At 36.3% G+C, this 18,344-nt stretch overlaps 1 protein-coding gene across 3 annotated transcripts in view; it reads right to left on the reverse strand.

The window, feature by feature from the left end:
* Positions 1-1,112: 1,112 nt before the first annotated feature.
* Positions 1,113-18,344, reverse strand: part of specc1 (sperm antigen with calponin homology and coiled-coil domains 1) — a 177,362-nt gene continuing 160,130 nt past the window's right edge. For 2 of the 3 annotated variants that reach the window (XM_055200567.2, XM_055200568.2), the window contains 3 exons: positions 15,010-15,126; positions 14,399-14,458; positions 1,113-2,106 (listed from right to left, as the gene is read on the reverse strand). In XM_055200567.2, the coding sequence (XP_055056542.2) occupies positions 2,017-2,106; positions 14,399-14,458; positions 15,010-15,126 (267 nt within the window). In that variant the 3' untranslated portion in view covers positions 1,113-2,016. Of the gene's footprint in view, positions 2,107-14,398; positions 14,459-15,008; positions 15,127-18,344 lie in introns of those variants that run through there. The other variant, XM_055200569.2, reaches the window with a different exon arrangement.

An 18,344-nucleotide genomic window follows, 5' to 3' on the forward strand; every position in this document is an offset into this window, starting at 1 on the left:
GGTCCTGTGACGCACCAGCGCGACCTCACGTTATTGCGTAATGCCGTGGAAAGGTCACGTGTTACATATATGAAACGCACATTTGCGGACCATTTTAAACAATAAACTGACACAAAGACATTAATTAGTATCATTCCACATACAACAACATCGGAACGGTCCTCTTTCTCCACACTTGTAAACACTGGGGAGGAGTTTCGCATATGTCATCCATGACCTCTTGACGTGATGACGTATTATGTGAGGTCGCACTGGCGCGTCACACGACCGGAGGAAGACGAGAAGTTGTGGTTTAAAAGTGAATAGTTTATTTTATTTTATCGTTTCGCTGCATAAGACCCTTATGCCTCGTTTGGGATTGTTTAGAGTCCTTTGAAACCCTGTTGAAACTGCAATTTTTAACTGCATTAAAACTGTTAAGTGTTGGGGTCCATTAAAGTCCATTAAAATGAGAAAAATCCTCAAATGTTTTCCTCAAAAAACGTAATTTCTTCTCGACTGAACAAAGAAAGACATCAACATTTTGGATGACATGGTGGTGAGAAAATTATCTGTATTTTTTTTTTAAATGGACTAATCCTTTAACCAGATGTTTGAGGTCTATTACTATATACAGAATAGTGTTAGCAGGGCAAATACACAGTTCTAGTACTTCTATTGTCTGTATTGATGTTTCACAGATTGATTGTAATGATCTGAAGTGTGTGGGTTTTCAGAAAAGATCTTGGAATGTGTACCGAGGGAGTAAAGTGATAATATTGGGGAAATCTTAAGAGATTTACACTATGGACTCATAACAGGAATTCGTTATACGATCACGAAAAAACACGAACTTTCGTGATAATAGCACGAATAAAGAATAAATTACGTGACTATATCGCGAAACTTTGTGAAACTGGGTAGCAGCACAACTGTTTAACTGTCTTGGCATTTAATGAATGTGAACAGACCTATACAAACTTGTGCCAATGTGTAGCAAAACAGAAATAAATATTATATTATTTTGTGAATAAATTAATTACAGAACATTTGTCTTGTGGATGTTGTTGTATTCAATAAAAATGTAATTTCAGCTTTTTTAATACAAACAATCAAGCAATATTTGTAACTGCTTGTAACAAAAATCTTTATTATTGCCGTCCATTTCTCAACAACTGAAATGTCATACAAAAACATTCACGTCTATTAACAATTAAAGAGTTCAAAGTTAATAAATAACATTTCCATATTAAAACAGAGATGCTCATTTCCTTGTTTACATATTTTACTCCTGTCCAAAAAGACTGAATTGCCACACGTCCATGTGCTTTACAAATGTTGTAAAATCCCATTTCTGGTGGAATTTGGCACAGCCTAAACCAATCATTTTGTTATATAACTTAAGTATTCATTTATTCAAGCAAATCTATTGTCATTTTAAACAGGCACAATACACATTAAATAATCAATAACGGTTGTTTGAAAATATCTTACGGTATTCAATCAGATATTGATTTTATGCCTTATTAAAACCATTAACTAAAGTAATAGAGAAATCATCTTTAAACTGTTTTAGGGAAGATGTGGTTGTTCAAAACTACACACATTTGAACTAACTATATAAAACTCATCACTAAGAAGAAGACTTCAGAGTCTTTATAATATTTGTGGGAAAACTAACATTAAAAATACTTTATAGGCATATCAATATATGTCTATTCTGGTAATAATAGTTTAACAGCTGCAAAATGTTGCATACTAAAATAACTATAAACTATACAATAACTATATAGAGTTAGTGCAGGATTACAGCCACACACTCTGCAAACAACTTCAAACTTCTAATAGTGAGTTAAATCCATACGAGAAATTAATTGTAGAAAGTTCATGAGAACATGAGATGTCAAAGAATATTGGATTTTTGTAATATGCTGGTTGTATTTGTAAGACCAATTGTCCCACAGAGGGGCACTAGAATAAACTGAGGCAATAAAAAGTGCTTCTGTGCCCATTTTCGTCTTCCTCTCCCCTGAAGAATTATGTCTCGAAGTACTTATAGATCTGAGACACATACTGCATGACCCTCTGCCAGTCTGGTCTGTCTGTGTGCATCAATTCATCAATGTCCTACAAATAAAAGATAAAGGCATTTCTTTCATATGCATGTTTAACGTTACCAAATGTATGAAACATAACAAGACAAGATAACAAGACAAATTACATTCAGAAATTGCCAGAGGTTGTGACATTCATAAACAATGGCTCTCCTCTAAGGACGAGCGATTCTGCTGGAAATTGGATTTTTGAGTCATTCGCTAATGTTGTCCTGATGAGATATGGGGATTATGGCTTTAAGAGAGCAGGTCAGCAGGGCAGAGAGCTTCCCTTTAGCATCACAGCCGGCAGAGATGGGCATAAATACATGGAAATGTATTTCAAATACAAATACAAAATACTGTGTCGAAAAATGTATTTAAATACAAATACAAAATACTGTGAGGAAAAATGTATTTAAATACAAATACAGTATTTTGTATTTTGAAAATACACAAAATACATGTGAAATTGGTGATTCTGTGCAAGTATCCCTATTAGGCTGAAATCTATCTGGGTCTATTTCTGAATGCCAAAAAGGATTTAGATGTGTGCAACTACTTAGAAACTTTCATTTTATTTTACGTACCTCTTGCTTTCCCCTGCCCTGTAAAAAATAGAAAACTAGAAAAAAAACTTGGTAACACTTTACTTGAAGGGGTGTGCATAAGGCCGACATGACACATTCATAATCATAACATGACGTGTCATGAACATGAAGAAGATTTTATGCACATTTATGACAACTGCCATTAAGTGTCATTTACTCAGTTATGTCATTTTTAATGCAAAGATGACATTGTTTGAGATATCTTTGTTATGGCATTAAGTGTTAATACTATGTCAAATATTATTAATACTTGGTCAAATAAACATTATGAACTGAAGAATATTCATGATGCTGTTATAAAAACTATTTAACAGAGTATTAACACTTAATGACATTTTAATGACAAATTATATTTGTATCACTGGTAAAAAGAGATCAGTTATGTTGTCTTGGTTAATGTCAAGTTGTCATGGCAAGTTATGATGTATAGATTAAAGCAACACAATGTAGTTTCCATGTAAAAATGACTTACAGCTCCCTCATGTGGTTGAAAAGCGCAACAGTGCCTGGTATCAGACACTCTTCTGCCGGCAGGGGGAGGGGCGGGGCTGTGTTTCTTACCCTCCACCGCCACTTTCAGAGTGTGCTTGTAGCAGCTAGGAGGGTGCTCAGGTTGCAGCAACAGTACAATTTGTCCAGTTAAAAGTTGTTCTATCACTGAAATAATTTTAGAGACATTATTTAAAGGTAAAAAAAACTACATAGTGTTGCTTTAATGTCAAGTTGTCATAACAAAGACATCTCAAACAATGTCATCTTTGTCATTTGTTCAATTATGTCATTTTTATTGCAATTAATGACAGTTGTCATAAACATCCATAAAATCTCCTTCATATTCATGACACGTGTCATGTTATGATTATGAATGTGTCACGTCAGCCCCATGAACACCCCCTCAAGCAAAGTGATGTTTTATAAAAACATCATAAAAACGTATTCATGTGTCGTCAAAATGACCCACAACCTAATCAGTTTATATGTTAAGAAATCTATGCATTAACAAACGTCTCACGAGACAAATTATTCGGCAAACTAATTCCTCTCATTGCTGCTTTTTGATGGTTTTGAGAACAATTACTCACAAGTCGCCCTCTGTCATTTACATAATTATACGATGGAAAGCACGTCAAGCATAAAAGCCTTTTAGGTTTACAGTTTTTCAATATTTTATTATGTTCTTACCTGATGAATTAATACATGCCTATCTTTTTTCAATACTGTATGTGCACTTAATCTTTGCACAGCATGTCATGAATGTGTTAGCATTTAGCCTAGTCCCATTTATTCCTTAGGATCCAAACAGGGATGAATTTAGAAGCCACCAAACACTTCCATGTTTTCCCTATTTTAAAGACTGTTACATAGTTACACAAGTAAGTATGGTGGCACAAAATAATTTTTAAGTGAATAAAAAATGAGAACTATATTGTATGGCGGAAGAGCACTTAGTTTGCAGCACTTTGACCTCTGGCGCAGTAACATCATTACTCCTGTGAAGATGTTACTGCGTACTGAGGTCGAAATGCTGCAAACTATGTGCTCTTTCTCCATGCATTGAAAAAAGATAGTTATGTATTAATTTGTCTAAGTTGAGGTAAGAACATAGTAAAATATAAAAAAAATTTGGTTTTCCTTCAAGTCAAAAGTGTAGGCCAATTTGTCAGCGTTCAACACTCTGTCTCAGTCGTGCAATGTGCAAGTGTAGCGTGCAACTGCCTGCCAACGTGCAAGTGTGAATTTGAATTTCCTTTTGCGACAGTTATAACACAAATCACATCACACCAAATAATTAAATCGCCTTTGCTTTATTTCCCACTCCAACATTTCAATTATTGCCCACTAAAAGCTGCACAGATATATTTGCTTAACTAGTTGATGCATGAAAACAGCACCCTGACTGGTAGACTGGCTCAAAGTATTTTGAGTATTTTAAAAATACAAAAATACTCATCTTAAATGTATTTAAATACAAATTACATTTCATTTTTTGCAAAGGCTTTAAAATACAAAATACAAAATACTATTTTGTATTTCAAATACGTATTTTAAATACATGTATTTGAAATACTGCCCATCCCTGACAGCCGGCAAAGAAGTCACAATTATCACATGACCATCACATCCGCAGGGCACATACAGTATCACAGACTCTGTGTCATGCACTTAGTAGCGCAGATCTCGAATTTATAGTCATTATACTACAAACATGATGTATGTATGATGTAACATTTTTTGAGTTAATTTAAGGCAGGTAATTTACTTTTTTTTAAGTTAAACCAACAAATATTTTTACTGTGTACTAACATTTTTCTAAATGCAGATCATAAAGCGAATATTCGAATTGCATTATTTGCTCTATTTTACTCATAGGATTACTTATTTTTTGCATATAAAAACAATACTCTCCTCAATTTTCTGATACAACTAGTAGGGCTGTGCATCGATGCATGGCGTTCCCCATTAAAAATAACTGTCTGAAATCAATTCTGAATCCGATTCTGTGTTTCATGCACAGCTTGTGCGTGTACTCCGGCGCTGTGATCAGTAGGAAGTCCTTATCAATCTAAAATCACTATGAGTTTGAGTTGTTTATAATGTGCATTTAAAAAGGCAACACTCGTCAAACACAATCATTCAAAATATTATTTATTATCATGAAAATACTTGAAACAATTTGAAGAACAGCGATATAAATATCCCTTTAGACATTTCCTGGAATAGCGTTTGTAATGATACTTCTTTTGTGGCACAAATGGCTTTTCTGCACGAGAGCGCCCTCTGGGTTTTGGATGTGGCGGCATTTCACCATAATTCATTAAAATTCATTAATTGAGAAATGCGCGTTTGGACGATTAATTTTCACAGCTCTAACAACTAGACGTGTCAAACTGGACGTGTCAATAAGCTCCTCGCTGATTGGCTCACGCGACAACACATCATGCAAATTTCCTGCTTGAGTTTAAATTTCTGGTGAACCACGATTAAGATAAAAAGTGTGTGTTTGTTGCAATCGTGTCACCCAATTCACATGTATTTGCATGGCCTGGTGTAATGCAACAGATTTTTTTGTGACAAAACCATGGTCACATTTGTGAGAAAATCAAGCTAAGGGAATCTCTGCTTTTAAACAGTAAATATTTGTTACACCTCTACATTTTCTCTCAAATCGTTCTTTGGATTTGCAACGCGTTTTCTGTTTGTTTGAGTTGACTCGAGTTTTCCCTTTGCAAAGCAGATTTTTTTGTTTAAAGGGGACAGAGAATGAAAAACCATTTTTACATTGTCTTTGTTGAATAATTGTAGTCTACCCACATTCACAAACATACAAAAAGTGCTTAAACATGCTAAACATCTCAGTCTCATAGAAATTCCTCTTTTAGAAATGTCAGCCAGAAAACAGCCCAATCTGAAAAACTGATGCTTATGACATCACAGGCATCTACCTGCCCCTCCACTTTAAAATAATTGGCTACATTTTTTGAGTGGCAGCAAAGTCAGCCAATCAGTAATGAGATTGCAAGTTAAGCCAGTAGGGGGAGCCAAATAGGTGCAAAACCACTTGTTTAAAATCCCCCACCCTAATAGAGCTATCTGAGAGAGGTTTTTAGGAAGCTTCTAAGGCATTACAGACCCAAACAACATTTTTTTGTCTACATGTGACACATCACAAAACAAGGATAAATACTCCGTTCAACCATTCTATGTCACCTTTAATATGGCAAAAGTGTCCGGAGTGTCATGTGTGTTGCTCGTGTTTTCAAAATTTGTGTTTTTTGCGTCATGTTAACTATGTGTATCACGTGTTTTGTCAAAATAAGTGCCTGCTGCACACGCGTCAAAACCGCTTATGATAAAAGAGACGCTCACGTTAACAAACTACAAGCAAGACACTCCCTTAACACTAAACTCTGAGATTATGAGAGTATCTGGCAAACGCGAGCGTCTCTCTTATCATAAACACTTCAGACGCATCTACAGCAGGCACTTATTTTGATAAAACACGTGGTTCACTTGACGCACCGAACACATATTTTGAAATTACAAACCACACACATGACGGGCTACATACATTTTGTGACAAACTTTGCATCGTGCGCCCTCGAAAAAAACCCGGCCGTCACGGCTCCATAACCTCACACCTAATCCTAACCCCAACCATAGTAGGGAACGAGGAGGTGGGCATAATCTGGCAGAGCTGCTCCAAAATCAGGTCTATTCACGTCTTTGTATTGACTTCTGCTCTCGCAAATAATACATTTGCTTTTGGTGTGCATAGATAGACCATAAGATTTTAGTTTCATAGACAAATATTATAAAGAATATACAACTTCGCAATCACATACAATGAAATACTACTTATGTGACTTTTAAGCTATATTCTGAATCTAAAGCCATACGATAGCTCTGTGTGAGTCTTGGTTATTTAAATAAATTCCTCATTTAAGACCTGAAGACAGTCTGTTAAAGTTATTACTAACCGCCTTAATATTCTTCTCACCCATCCCTCCATGTCTATATATATATATTATCTGGTGAAATTTTCCTGCTATAGTATCTGTGGGTGTAGGAACCCAAAGAATCATTAAAGATTTACAGGTCATTTTAAAAAGTCCCCAGCGGGCAGTGAGGCATTTCCAGACATTTCCTCTCAATCCTCTTTCTCAGCACACTTGTTTTTAGTGCTTACTGTACATGATTGGCAGATGCAGCAGGTAGCTAATATGTATGTCTCTGGTCTTTGCTCTTTTCTCTCTATTGTTTGCTATCTTTCATTTTTGCAACACAAAACATTTTGCAGACCAGCGGTGGAAATGACGTTTTCTATAACTGGCACTGTAAACGCCCCAGTGAGCCATTTGATCTCATTTCAGAAGTGTCATGTTTCTAATTAAGACACTCACGGACGTCCAGACACAGACACGGGTCTTTAATCACTCACGTTTGTGGTCTGTGTGAGCCACGGTGGCTGCAAGAGACAAATGTAATCATCGTGAGTGATATCAACTCATGATTTTGTGAACGGGAGTGTTGGGAAGTCATATTTAGCTTAATATTTTTAATTTCTTAGTAGAATTCATAGCAGTTGCACAATTTGACTTTCTGGTTGCACCACTTGACCTCTGCAATGAATTAACATTTAACCTCTACTTTAATGCTTCTATAAGCTTTTGCCTGTGATATCAAATTCATAAATACAATTAAAATGTGTTTGATGAAATAGGATTTTTTTTAGTTTTACATTGGTTGTACCACCTGACGCAGAAGTGTTTCAGCCTTTTCCATTACATTAACTCTTTCCCCGCCATTGATAAGTTATATAGAAAACGCTTCCCTGCCAATGACGCTTTCCTGACCAGTTTTTACAGCAATCCATATTTCCGCTATTATCCACTAGGTGGCGCTCTTACCCAATAATTACCAACCAATAAAACACTGAAGCATCCACGTTTTCATAGTACTAAATCTGATAATTCTGAAAGTTCTTAACAAAAATGCAATAATCTCAGCTTCTTGCTCAAAATCTGGTATTTTTGAAGAAATTTACCAATGTTTGAGAGGTGATCAAAAGAGAACAAATAAGGATAGAATTAAATGTTTATTTCCATTGTTTGTCTGTTTGTTTGAAAGCTGGCGGGGAAAGGGTTAAAGTAGCTATTTCTTTTACTATTTGAGAGAAATCTAAAAACTTTTCATTCAGCAATAAAGACCACCTGGGGTTCACTGGATGATGTTTCATGTTTACTGCCCTGCTAAAAAATGACTTTCTTTGTATTTTTGTCTTGTTTTCAGTAGAAATATTCTGCAAAAATATCTGGGGTGAGAAAAAAATAGACTTATTTACTTAGGTTATTTTACTCATCAAGAAAAGTTATGTTTATTTCAGAATTTTTTGATATTTGTACTGAAAACAAGACAAAAATACTAAGTAAGAAAAAAAATTCTTAGTATTTTTGTCTTACTTTTAGTAAAATATCTAAACATTCTTAAATTAAGATGCTTTTCTTGATAAGCAAAATGACCCAAGAAAATAAGTCTAGTTTTTAGACAAAAAATATCAAATTTAAGTGATTTTGTGCATTAAAAAACAAAAATATCTGCCAATGGGGTAAGCAAATATTTCTTGAATTTAGTGTTTACGAAAAAATGTTCAAGATTTTTTTGCTTACCCCATTGGCAGATTTGTTTTGCTTGTTTTATGCACAAAATTATTTAAATTTGATATTTTTGGTCTAAAAACTAGACTTATTTTCTTGGGTCATTTTACTCTTGAAAATAAATCTTTATTTAAGAATTTTTTAGAATTTTTTTTACTGAAAACAAGACAAAAATACTCAGTAAGTAAATCTTAGTATTTTTCTTTTGTTTTCAGTAAAAATATCTAAACATTCTTAAATTAAGATGCTTTTCTTGATGAGCAAAACGACCCAAGAAAATAAGTCTAGTTTTTATACAAAAAATATCAAATTTAAGTGATTTTGTGCATAAAAATGTAATGTGCTCACGCGAAACATTCATGTGCAGAATTTTTTTTTTAAAGTTTAGTTTTGTGTGCTCACGTGAAACAATCGCGCGTGCATGTGAAACTTTCAAGCGCACACATGAAACTATCGCGGGAGCATGTGAAAGCGAACTAATAATTATTTCATTTTTGCTCCATGTCCCCTTAGGGGCTCCCTAAAAACAAGACAAAAAACTAAGACATTTTTTTCTTGAAAATCATTTTTTTGCAGTGTTTACTGCTTGTTTATGTTTACTGTTTATACTTGTTAACTTCTTAATAAAAGTTAAGAGTTACGTTACTTAATAAAACCACGATTACGGCTGTACTTGACATTTGAGAACAGCCAAATTGTTGGAGAAAAGTTTTTCAAGTATCCTAACATCCCAACAACTAAAAAAATTGTTTATTAGGAAATTTGTTTATAGGTTAAAGGTTTCGAACATAAATTGCCAAAGTATCTTATTTTTTAATTTTTAATAATTTTAACACAATTAACACCTGCCATATTACAAATTGAGATGCCAACACAAAAATGAATATATGAGAGTTTGTCTTTAAAATTTTTTGCCAAAAACATCTTTATTCTTATGTTATCATGTTTTTTTTGTGCTACTTAGCTTTATATTTTAGTTATGAAGGCTTAAATTAAAACAAACCAACTGCAGTTTGATTTATATTAATTGGAATGCACAATCAAAAACAAGATTTTTGAAAAATTATTTTCTGTTATCTGTGAACCAAATTATTTATATATAATTAAAAATACTAAAAATCTATTTAAACTAAATATGTTTTATAGAATAAAGTGACACATGTCATAAATGTCATGTCATTGACCCATATATTGACAGTTCTTACTACCTTCTATTTATAATCACCCTCATATAAGCTTCTCTGCTGTATAAGCGACTCTCCTTAAGATCATTGATGCTAAAGAACCATTGCTGATTCCCAAGGGTAAGTTAAAGGAATAGTCTACTCATTTTCAATATTAAAATATGTTATTACCTTAACTAAGAATTGTTGATACATCCCTCTGTCATCTGTGTGCGTGCACGGAAGCGCTGGAGCGAGGTTACTGCGCCGAGTCGAAGTACTCCCAAAAGTGCTATTACGCCATAAAATATAGTTCCTCTTTTAAATCCGCTTAGAAAAGCACTACGTTTTATTTTGTACCACCAAACCTGCTCGTACAACCACTCGTCCCAAATAGGAAAAACGTTGATGTGTTTGGTCACTTCTAACTTTATCTCTAAATGGTACCATTGAATGAATGGGGCTAAGCCAAACGCCATCGAAGCGTCGCAGCGCGTTCCAGCGCTTACGTGCACGCACACAGATGATAGAGGGATGTATCAACAATTCTTAGTTAAGGTAATAACATATTTTAATATTGAAAATGAGTAGACTATTCCTTTAACAAGAGTAATTATATAAGACTCAGATTCTTCAATGCAGCTCACCACGGCACGTGAAAGATTCAGAACACAAGTTGTTAACTTGTTTTGAGCTGTAAAAGCAGCAAGTGATTTATAGATAAATCACTCACTGTTTGATGACTCAATAGCACCTAACTGGAATCTCAGCACTTCTACAGAGAGATTAAATGATAATCTCACAGGTCCAACCTTCAGCTCTGCTCTATTTGGCTGTTAGATACCAAGTGGGACCACAGAGACCACAGGTGATATATCACAAAGCGATCACTGACATCCGTTTGTTAAGATTCTTGGGCTTTGCTTTGTACTCAATTCTTACTGTTAACTTCATTATTCACTGAAACATGGAGGTAAATTGCTTTGTATCAAATATAAGTGATTCAGGAAAGCAGTTTGAATGTAAATGCTGATGCATGGAGTTTTCGGTTTCAGCCTATCGCAGCTGTCAGGTAAATTTATCTTACCAGTCGCAAAATAAATATCACTCTAATATAAGTTACTCTAATTTTACCGCGTGTGCAGTGTTTGTTTCTGCTAGGATGTGAAAAATGAACACATCTTCTAATGACAACAGCCCGAGGCTCTTGATTTCGATAACAGTATGTGTAAATGGAGCTTTATACATTATACAGCCATTCGCTGCTGAATTTACCGCTCATATCAACAGTCAAATACAGTTTGTAAATAGCATAGTTTGCATCCGACAGCTACGATGCAAATGCAAACCTTGTGATCTCTTGACGTAAATGCAATATAATATACATTACTATGTTATCAGTGGTGTATACAAACCTTACATAATGAACTGTATTGTTTTTATTACCTTACAATGAGCCATTTTTAATTAAATTACTCTGGAAGTCGCTGTCATGTTTCTACAGTAGCCCTAAACAGACAAACTGTAAAGACGCTTAACATTACAAAGTGTAAATTATGACTGTTATGAAACTAAAAATGGAAAAGATAACAGTTTAATATTTTAATAAAAATCCACTGTGACATATGGTCATGTATCATGCTAGGGGTTGGTGCTATGACCAAAATCTTATAACATGATATGAATTATTTTATATTATGGTAACGATATGTATCATGGTAGAGTTGTCTCAGTGGAGTAGCAAGTGAGTCCCGGCCCATATGCGAAAAAAATTTTACGAGCCCCCTTAAGCCAAAGCCCCCCCCCAACCTTGCCCGTTGGCACTGTTAACTGTGGCGTGCAGGTCTGTTACAACATATACTTTAAAATAGGTAGGCAAATATTTTTACTTTACTTTTTTACTTTGAAGGGTAGATTTAAATAAAGAAAAACGAAATGTTCTGGGTAGTTTTTGACTCGTGACTAACTTCTCCGCCTTCTCTTTTTTCTTTTAGGCCCGACTTTTATGTTTATATGTGTCCATCCTTAATGTTCATGTAGATAGCCGCTATAGTAACCTCTCACACTGTGTTTTCTTTTTTTTGGGGCGGCGATGCGTTATGTAAAAAAATGATGGCGCAGTAGTCTACGGCAGCCATGGAGTGCAAAAAAATATAAAAATAAACACAAACAAGAAATGACGGAGAAATTAGACATTACGGAGAAATAAGAAATCACTACACATGATATGCATACAAAAATATATTTATTGCTGCCACAAATTTTTTTTTTAATTAAAAGCTGGGGCGTGCCCAGGGCCATTTGCACGTGCATACCCTGCATGCCCAGACGCTACGCTACTGAGTTGTCTTGTCTTTTAATAAGGTTTTTATGTTATTAAAATCTTTGAAACCATACAATTTTCATAATATATGAATATATTCATAATTATTCATAAGGCAGAAAAGTATATATACTCATTTTCCAGCTCTCCTACAGTTAAACATTTTATTATAACCGTTTTGGAACCCATTCAGCCGATCTCCGGGTCCGGCGGTATCACTTTTGGCATGGCTTGGCATAATCCATTGAATCTGATTAGACCATTAGCATCGCGCCTAAAAAATAACCAAAGAGTTTTGATATTTTTAAAACTTGACTCTTCTGTAGTTACAGTGTGTACTAAGACCGATGGAAAATTAAAAGTTGCGATTTTCTAGGCAGATATGGCTAGGAACTATACTCTCATTCTGGCGTATAATCAAGGACTTTGCTGCCGTAACATGGCTGCAGGCGGCATAATGATATTACGCAGCGCCTGAAAATAGTCCCCTTAGTATCTTTCAATAGCAGGGGACTATTTTAGGTATCTAATTCAGGTATCCAATATACCCTTACACATCTATTTTCTTGTTCTGCTGTTTTCTTTCTTTCTTCTGCTTCTCTTAAGATCTAAATGACCATGTTTATGATGATACTTGCTAAGGTGGGCATTATGACGCGTATGTGTATTTAAATACAATAAAAAGGTAAAAATGCTAACAAGCTCAAAGAGCAGCAGAGGCACGGCTTGTGCACTCCTCACATAGACACAGTGCACACATATAGCCCAGTTGTTTGTGTTTCAACCAAAGACTGTAAAAAAGATGGATGACGCGATATCGCTTCCTTCCAATGAACTGAGCGTAAAATGTACGATGATGGGCACTGACATGTTAGGCAAAAACATCAGTTTGGAGCATGTGCAGAAGGAAATGTCCGTGGAGCCCGAAGGCGGAGCCGCTGTATCAAACTTCCGCCCAAACGCTCGCACACCCAATTCAACCACTCCCCTTGAACGTCTCATTTGACTGACTTGCTAAAATAAAGTAAGTTATTTCTTCCCTCGAAGCTCTGACAGTCTGCTCAGAGAAGCTGTCAATCACAAATGTCAATCATAACGACACGCCCCATTTCTATAGCATGAAGTTATTAGCTAAAATGAAACTTATCACAAAAATGAACAATTGAACATATATCAGCATGATACCTTAAAGGACCAAAACCATCTTTTGGAAAATTTTATTGGTAGTTTCAATAGTTCGCCTGTGCATTCAGATCTTAATGATTAATGGTAAACAAACTTGGCTTACTGTCCTTGAATGGAGCTCAGCAGCTGAGCTCTGAACCTTCAGAGAGAGCGAACCTGAGGCGGTGGCTCGAGCCCCAAGTTCAACCCCCCCTTGCAACAGAAATGCACAGAGGGAGAAAGAGAGGAGTAAAGGAGGAGTTGGGGAGGAGGAGGGATGCCAGAAAAACTGCAGCTGGACCCGGAGGCCGGAAGGCTGCCTTATATATGCCAATAATGATGATTGACAGACCTGAATGTTTAGGCTCCTCTCGAACCTACGTTTAGAACTACAATTATTTTTTTTTTAATTTTGACCCAAATCACGTTCGTTTTGCATGGAGAGGGTGGGATTTATGACACCAAGGGGCAATCAAAGAGCCAGCAGCTTCACTTTTCAGGATGTATGTGGCACATCCGGTTCAAGAATAAGGGCTGCAACTAACGATTATTCGATTAATCGGGTGATTATTTTTTTATCAAATTGACTAATCGGATAAAATATAAATATTTACTTTATTAAATGTTTTCACGTCGGTGGTGCAGGAGCATGTGACATCACAGACCAACGAATCAATAATGAATTTCGATTTTTATTGATTTTATCGATTAGTTGTTGCAGCTCTAGTTTCAATAGAACTTTTACAACTGCCTTGCTTAAATACGTGTGCAAACGTAAAGTTTTTTTGACCATGCCCTGTGATGACGCCCCTATAGACATCCCTTTATCATGCTATGATATGCTGACAAAGTGGGTTTTCACTGTAGTTAATATTAAAACATAAATATGTGTTTGTAAATGCAGACTCACCAGAGAAGGCTTGATGCCAACGCTTTCCGCTGCCTTAAAAGCCAATGTGAGATTTCGTCCCTTTAGAGAAAAGAACGTCATTCTTTAAAAAACGAATAACTGACCATCATAATGTTATATACAGTTGAAAACAGATGTGTGAAGCACTCCAAAACATGATGAATCTGTCCTTTCGTTAGCGTTGACATTCACGACACACGCAAAGCGAGTTTGTGAATAATTCACAAGCATAATATACACCATCTCCTTCTCCAATCACTATTACACTTATGGCTGCAGTTTGTAACAGCTCCACGACCACAGATTTTTTTTATCTGCGTGCGTGAGCGTATAATCAAATGAACACAGAGAAAAGCAGGACAAGTGTTTGTTTGTCATGTATGTTGTGTTGACACCGCTCTATATCCCATATGTTTATGTATCCTGTCAACATTAATCTACAGAAGGCAGTAATTCGATACAACAGGCAGGTCAGAAGACAAGAACCTCTGCCTGTTAACATGCTGTGTGTGATCAAAAAACGTGTCAGGCATCATAGAGAGGATATATAATGTATGTAACAATTCATTGCTATAACCTACATTTAAACAGCAGATGTGTGAATACAGTACCTTGTCTTGGCTGTAGAGCTCCTGGTAAGGGATGTGTGCTGGCAGGTAGGTGTGTAAAAGAGCACAAAATGCGAGGCCATCGCTCCAACTGCTGCTGAAGTTTGTCACATCTATATTCTACAAATGAAAAGAAGGAGAAATGTAAATTTAGATGTTTTTAGACCATCTTTGTTAGCTTTGAAACCATCTAGGATCATAGTGTACAGTACGCTTTATAAAAGATTAGCCTAAATACATTTGGACACTTGCTCAGGCTGAAATGCATAATCTGGACAACGCCGTAAGTCACTGTTCTCAGTTATTTTGCTTTATTTCTTTTAAAGAAAAAAAAATTAAAATAAATAACATGACTTCCTAAAGAGTGAAGGTCGGAGTATAGTTTTTTAGTGTATGTGAACGTACGCGCACGTTCGAATGCACAGCCTTCCAAAGTATAGTTTATTTGATTCGTACACAGACGTTGGACGCACACTCTTCTGATGATGAAAACTGCATCACACGCACTGCAAGCAGACCCTCGTGTATGCATAAAAATGATGGGACCACACTTCAGCTTTTACTGTCTGTTCACACCAGCCGCGTTTGAAACATCAAATTTGCGTCTACCGCGTCTAGTTTGGCACTTGAACATTTTGAGTTTACTCGCTTCATTCACGCATTAAAGCCACGTGTGTTATTTGGGTTATGGGAGGGGCTTCTGCTACTTCGCTCGCTTCCTGTAATCACGTCACTAATAGAGCAAGCTCCTCATTGGTTAACGTGGCGCGTTTTTCAACTTGCGCGTTTCTAGCGGCAAAGCTCAATTCGCGCAAACTAGACACGCAAATGAGGCGGAATCGCGTGTACCGTGTCGCGTTAAACGCATCCTTCGCGCCGCAAGACCTCCAGATGCGCGTCAACGCGTCTTCACATTGACTTAACACTGAAATCACTCGCGCTTGATGCCTCTAACGCAGCTGGTGTAAACGCAGCATTAGGATAAGGGTTTGGCTTATGCTGGGTTCACACCAAAAGATTTTTTACATCTTATAACATTTTCAAAACATGCCACAAACATGATGGAAAAATTTCCAAGATTTAACCAGTTTGGTCCTATAGTGTGTGGTGTGCCATGATGTGTCAAAGACAGCACACCACACAGTCTCGACTGTGAACACAGGAAATCTCGCAAAATCTCATGAGACTTTAGGATAAGCATGGTGGACGATATGCAGGAAGAAATTTCAATGATAGTGTTTGGAATGATTTGAAAGGGAAAGAAAGAAAAGATCTGGGCAAAGTCGTGGAGACATGTCTCTGTACAAGTTCACTTTGCATCAACTTGACTGCTTCCGTTTTCCATCATCTTATTTTCTGATTGGATATTGTTTCGTTTCACGTGATAATCTCAAGAGCGTGCACGTGTTTTTCCTCGGTGTTCCCCCCACACATCAGGATTTCTGATTGTGAATATAAACGTTTAACTCTTTCCCCGCCATTGACGAGTTATCTCGTCAATTAAGAAAAAAACGCTTCCCGCCCATTGACGAGTATTTCCGGCTTTCCGCAATACCGCTATTATCCACTTCTGCAATTTATACAACCCGGAAGTAAAGCCTCACATGAAAGAGAAAGAACTCTGTGTATGTTTTAAGGAACGCTCTGCATCTGATCTCTATCAAAAGTCCGGAATTATCTCAGCTTTTTGCTCAAAATTTTGTGTTTTTAAAGAAACCTACTCATATATGAGAGGTGATAAAAAGATAACTGTTTTTTTTTAAAGCAGAGGGTCTGTTCTTTCATTTGATATATTATATGTTTAGATATTTAAACAATAACTTTTTTTAGAAGGCATTAAACTTTTGTGAAAATCATAAAAAATGCTGGCGCTTGCTGACAACTTTTTTAAAAATGCTGGCGGGAAGAGTTAATATTTACGATTCGCGATCGGGGCAGCTCTGACGTTCTTCCGATCAGGTTCGGAGACTCTTAACACACCTCACACAAAGGGAAAATCTGATAAAATAATCTGTAGAACCATCAAGATAATCGGGACATAGCTAGGATTGTTGGAAAAGGGGGAAATTTTATTGGTGTGTACCCAGCATTAGGGTTAGTTGCTTGTAATTATGCATAATATACTTATTTATATAGCGCTTTTCACAATTGTTTAATTGTTTCAAAGCAGCTTTACATTAATAGATAGAGAAGAAAACACAGAAAAATCATAAAACATAAGCAGCAGAATAAAGCGGTTAAGATTAACCCTACTAGCGATCGTAGTAATAATGTAACGTATATTAGAGGGTGCTAAGTTAAGCCAAAGTCAGCAGACTCCCCAGGGGTTGAAAAAACTACCTAGGAGAAAAACCATGCAAGAAAAGTCCTAGGAGGAGAAAAAACCCTTGGGAGAGAGCTAGACATAAGTGATTCTATATAGGATATATTATATAATAAGTAAGATTTTTGTAATTTTATGGGGATTAAAACATAATATATATGTATGTATCCACACAGATAAGAAGATTAGATGGGGGAGCTGGTGGTCGTTGGTCTGACATTGGCTGGGCATCTCGTTAAAGGAAGGCCAGTATGATGATTATGATAGTAACTACATGTAATGTGTAACAAAGGCAATGTAAAAAAGTGTTTATTTACCAACTTGACCAATAATGTTGATTATAATTTTTTGTCAAATCAGATGCTTTCCAAAAGAAGGATGTCCCTGGCCTCGATATGATCCATCACTGACTAGCACTAGCAAGTATCAATTTGTGGTCTGGTGGTACGTGTGTTTTTAAGTAAGGACAACCGCTTTACTATTCCCTAACTTCCCATTTGAATGGGACATACGTCAGCTCAGACAAGAAAAATGAGCTTGTCAAAGCATTTCATTTTATCTTTATGTGGAGGAAAGTAACAGGTTAAAGGCCAACGCTCCTGACAAAACCAAATACCGTACTGCATATTTCAAGTAAATAGCGTGTGACATAAGATGTAAGACAGACGGGAAGTGGACTGTTATTATAGCAATAAAAATGTCAAGATGGACATTGCAAACTCAATACGCTGTTCTCTCATTGTCTTTCACTGGACTTCCTGTCACTTCCTGTCATGTCCCATTGCAGTTGTTGTTCTTTGTGTGAATGCATGCATGTCTGAGTTTGGGAACGGGGCAAAGGGCCAGCGACAGCCCTCTTGGGCTCGGCCCTCATCGGCCCCTGCCGGGCCCTTAGGGTCTTTGCACTTTGCGAATATCTTTTGATTTCGAATCAGATGCTAGATTTAAAACAAGCCCCATCCTCGGCTAAACCACTTGGGGACGAGTTTAAGAGGGGTAGAGAAGTTCAACAGCC

This window comes from Misgurnus anguillicaudatus, chromosome 22 (genome assembly GCF_027580225.2).
Source record: "Misgurnus anguillicaudatus chromosome 22, ASM2758022v2, whole genome shotgun sequence".
Taxonomy (NCBI): domain Eukaryota; kingdom Metazoa; phylum Chordata; class Actinopteri; order Cypriniformes; family Cobitidae; genus Misgurnus; species Misgurnus anguillicaudatus.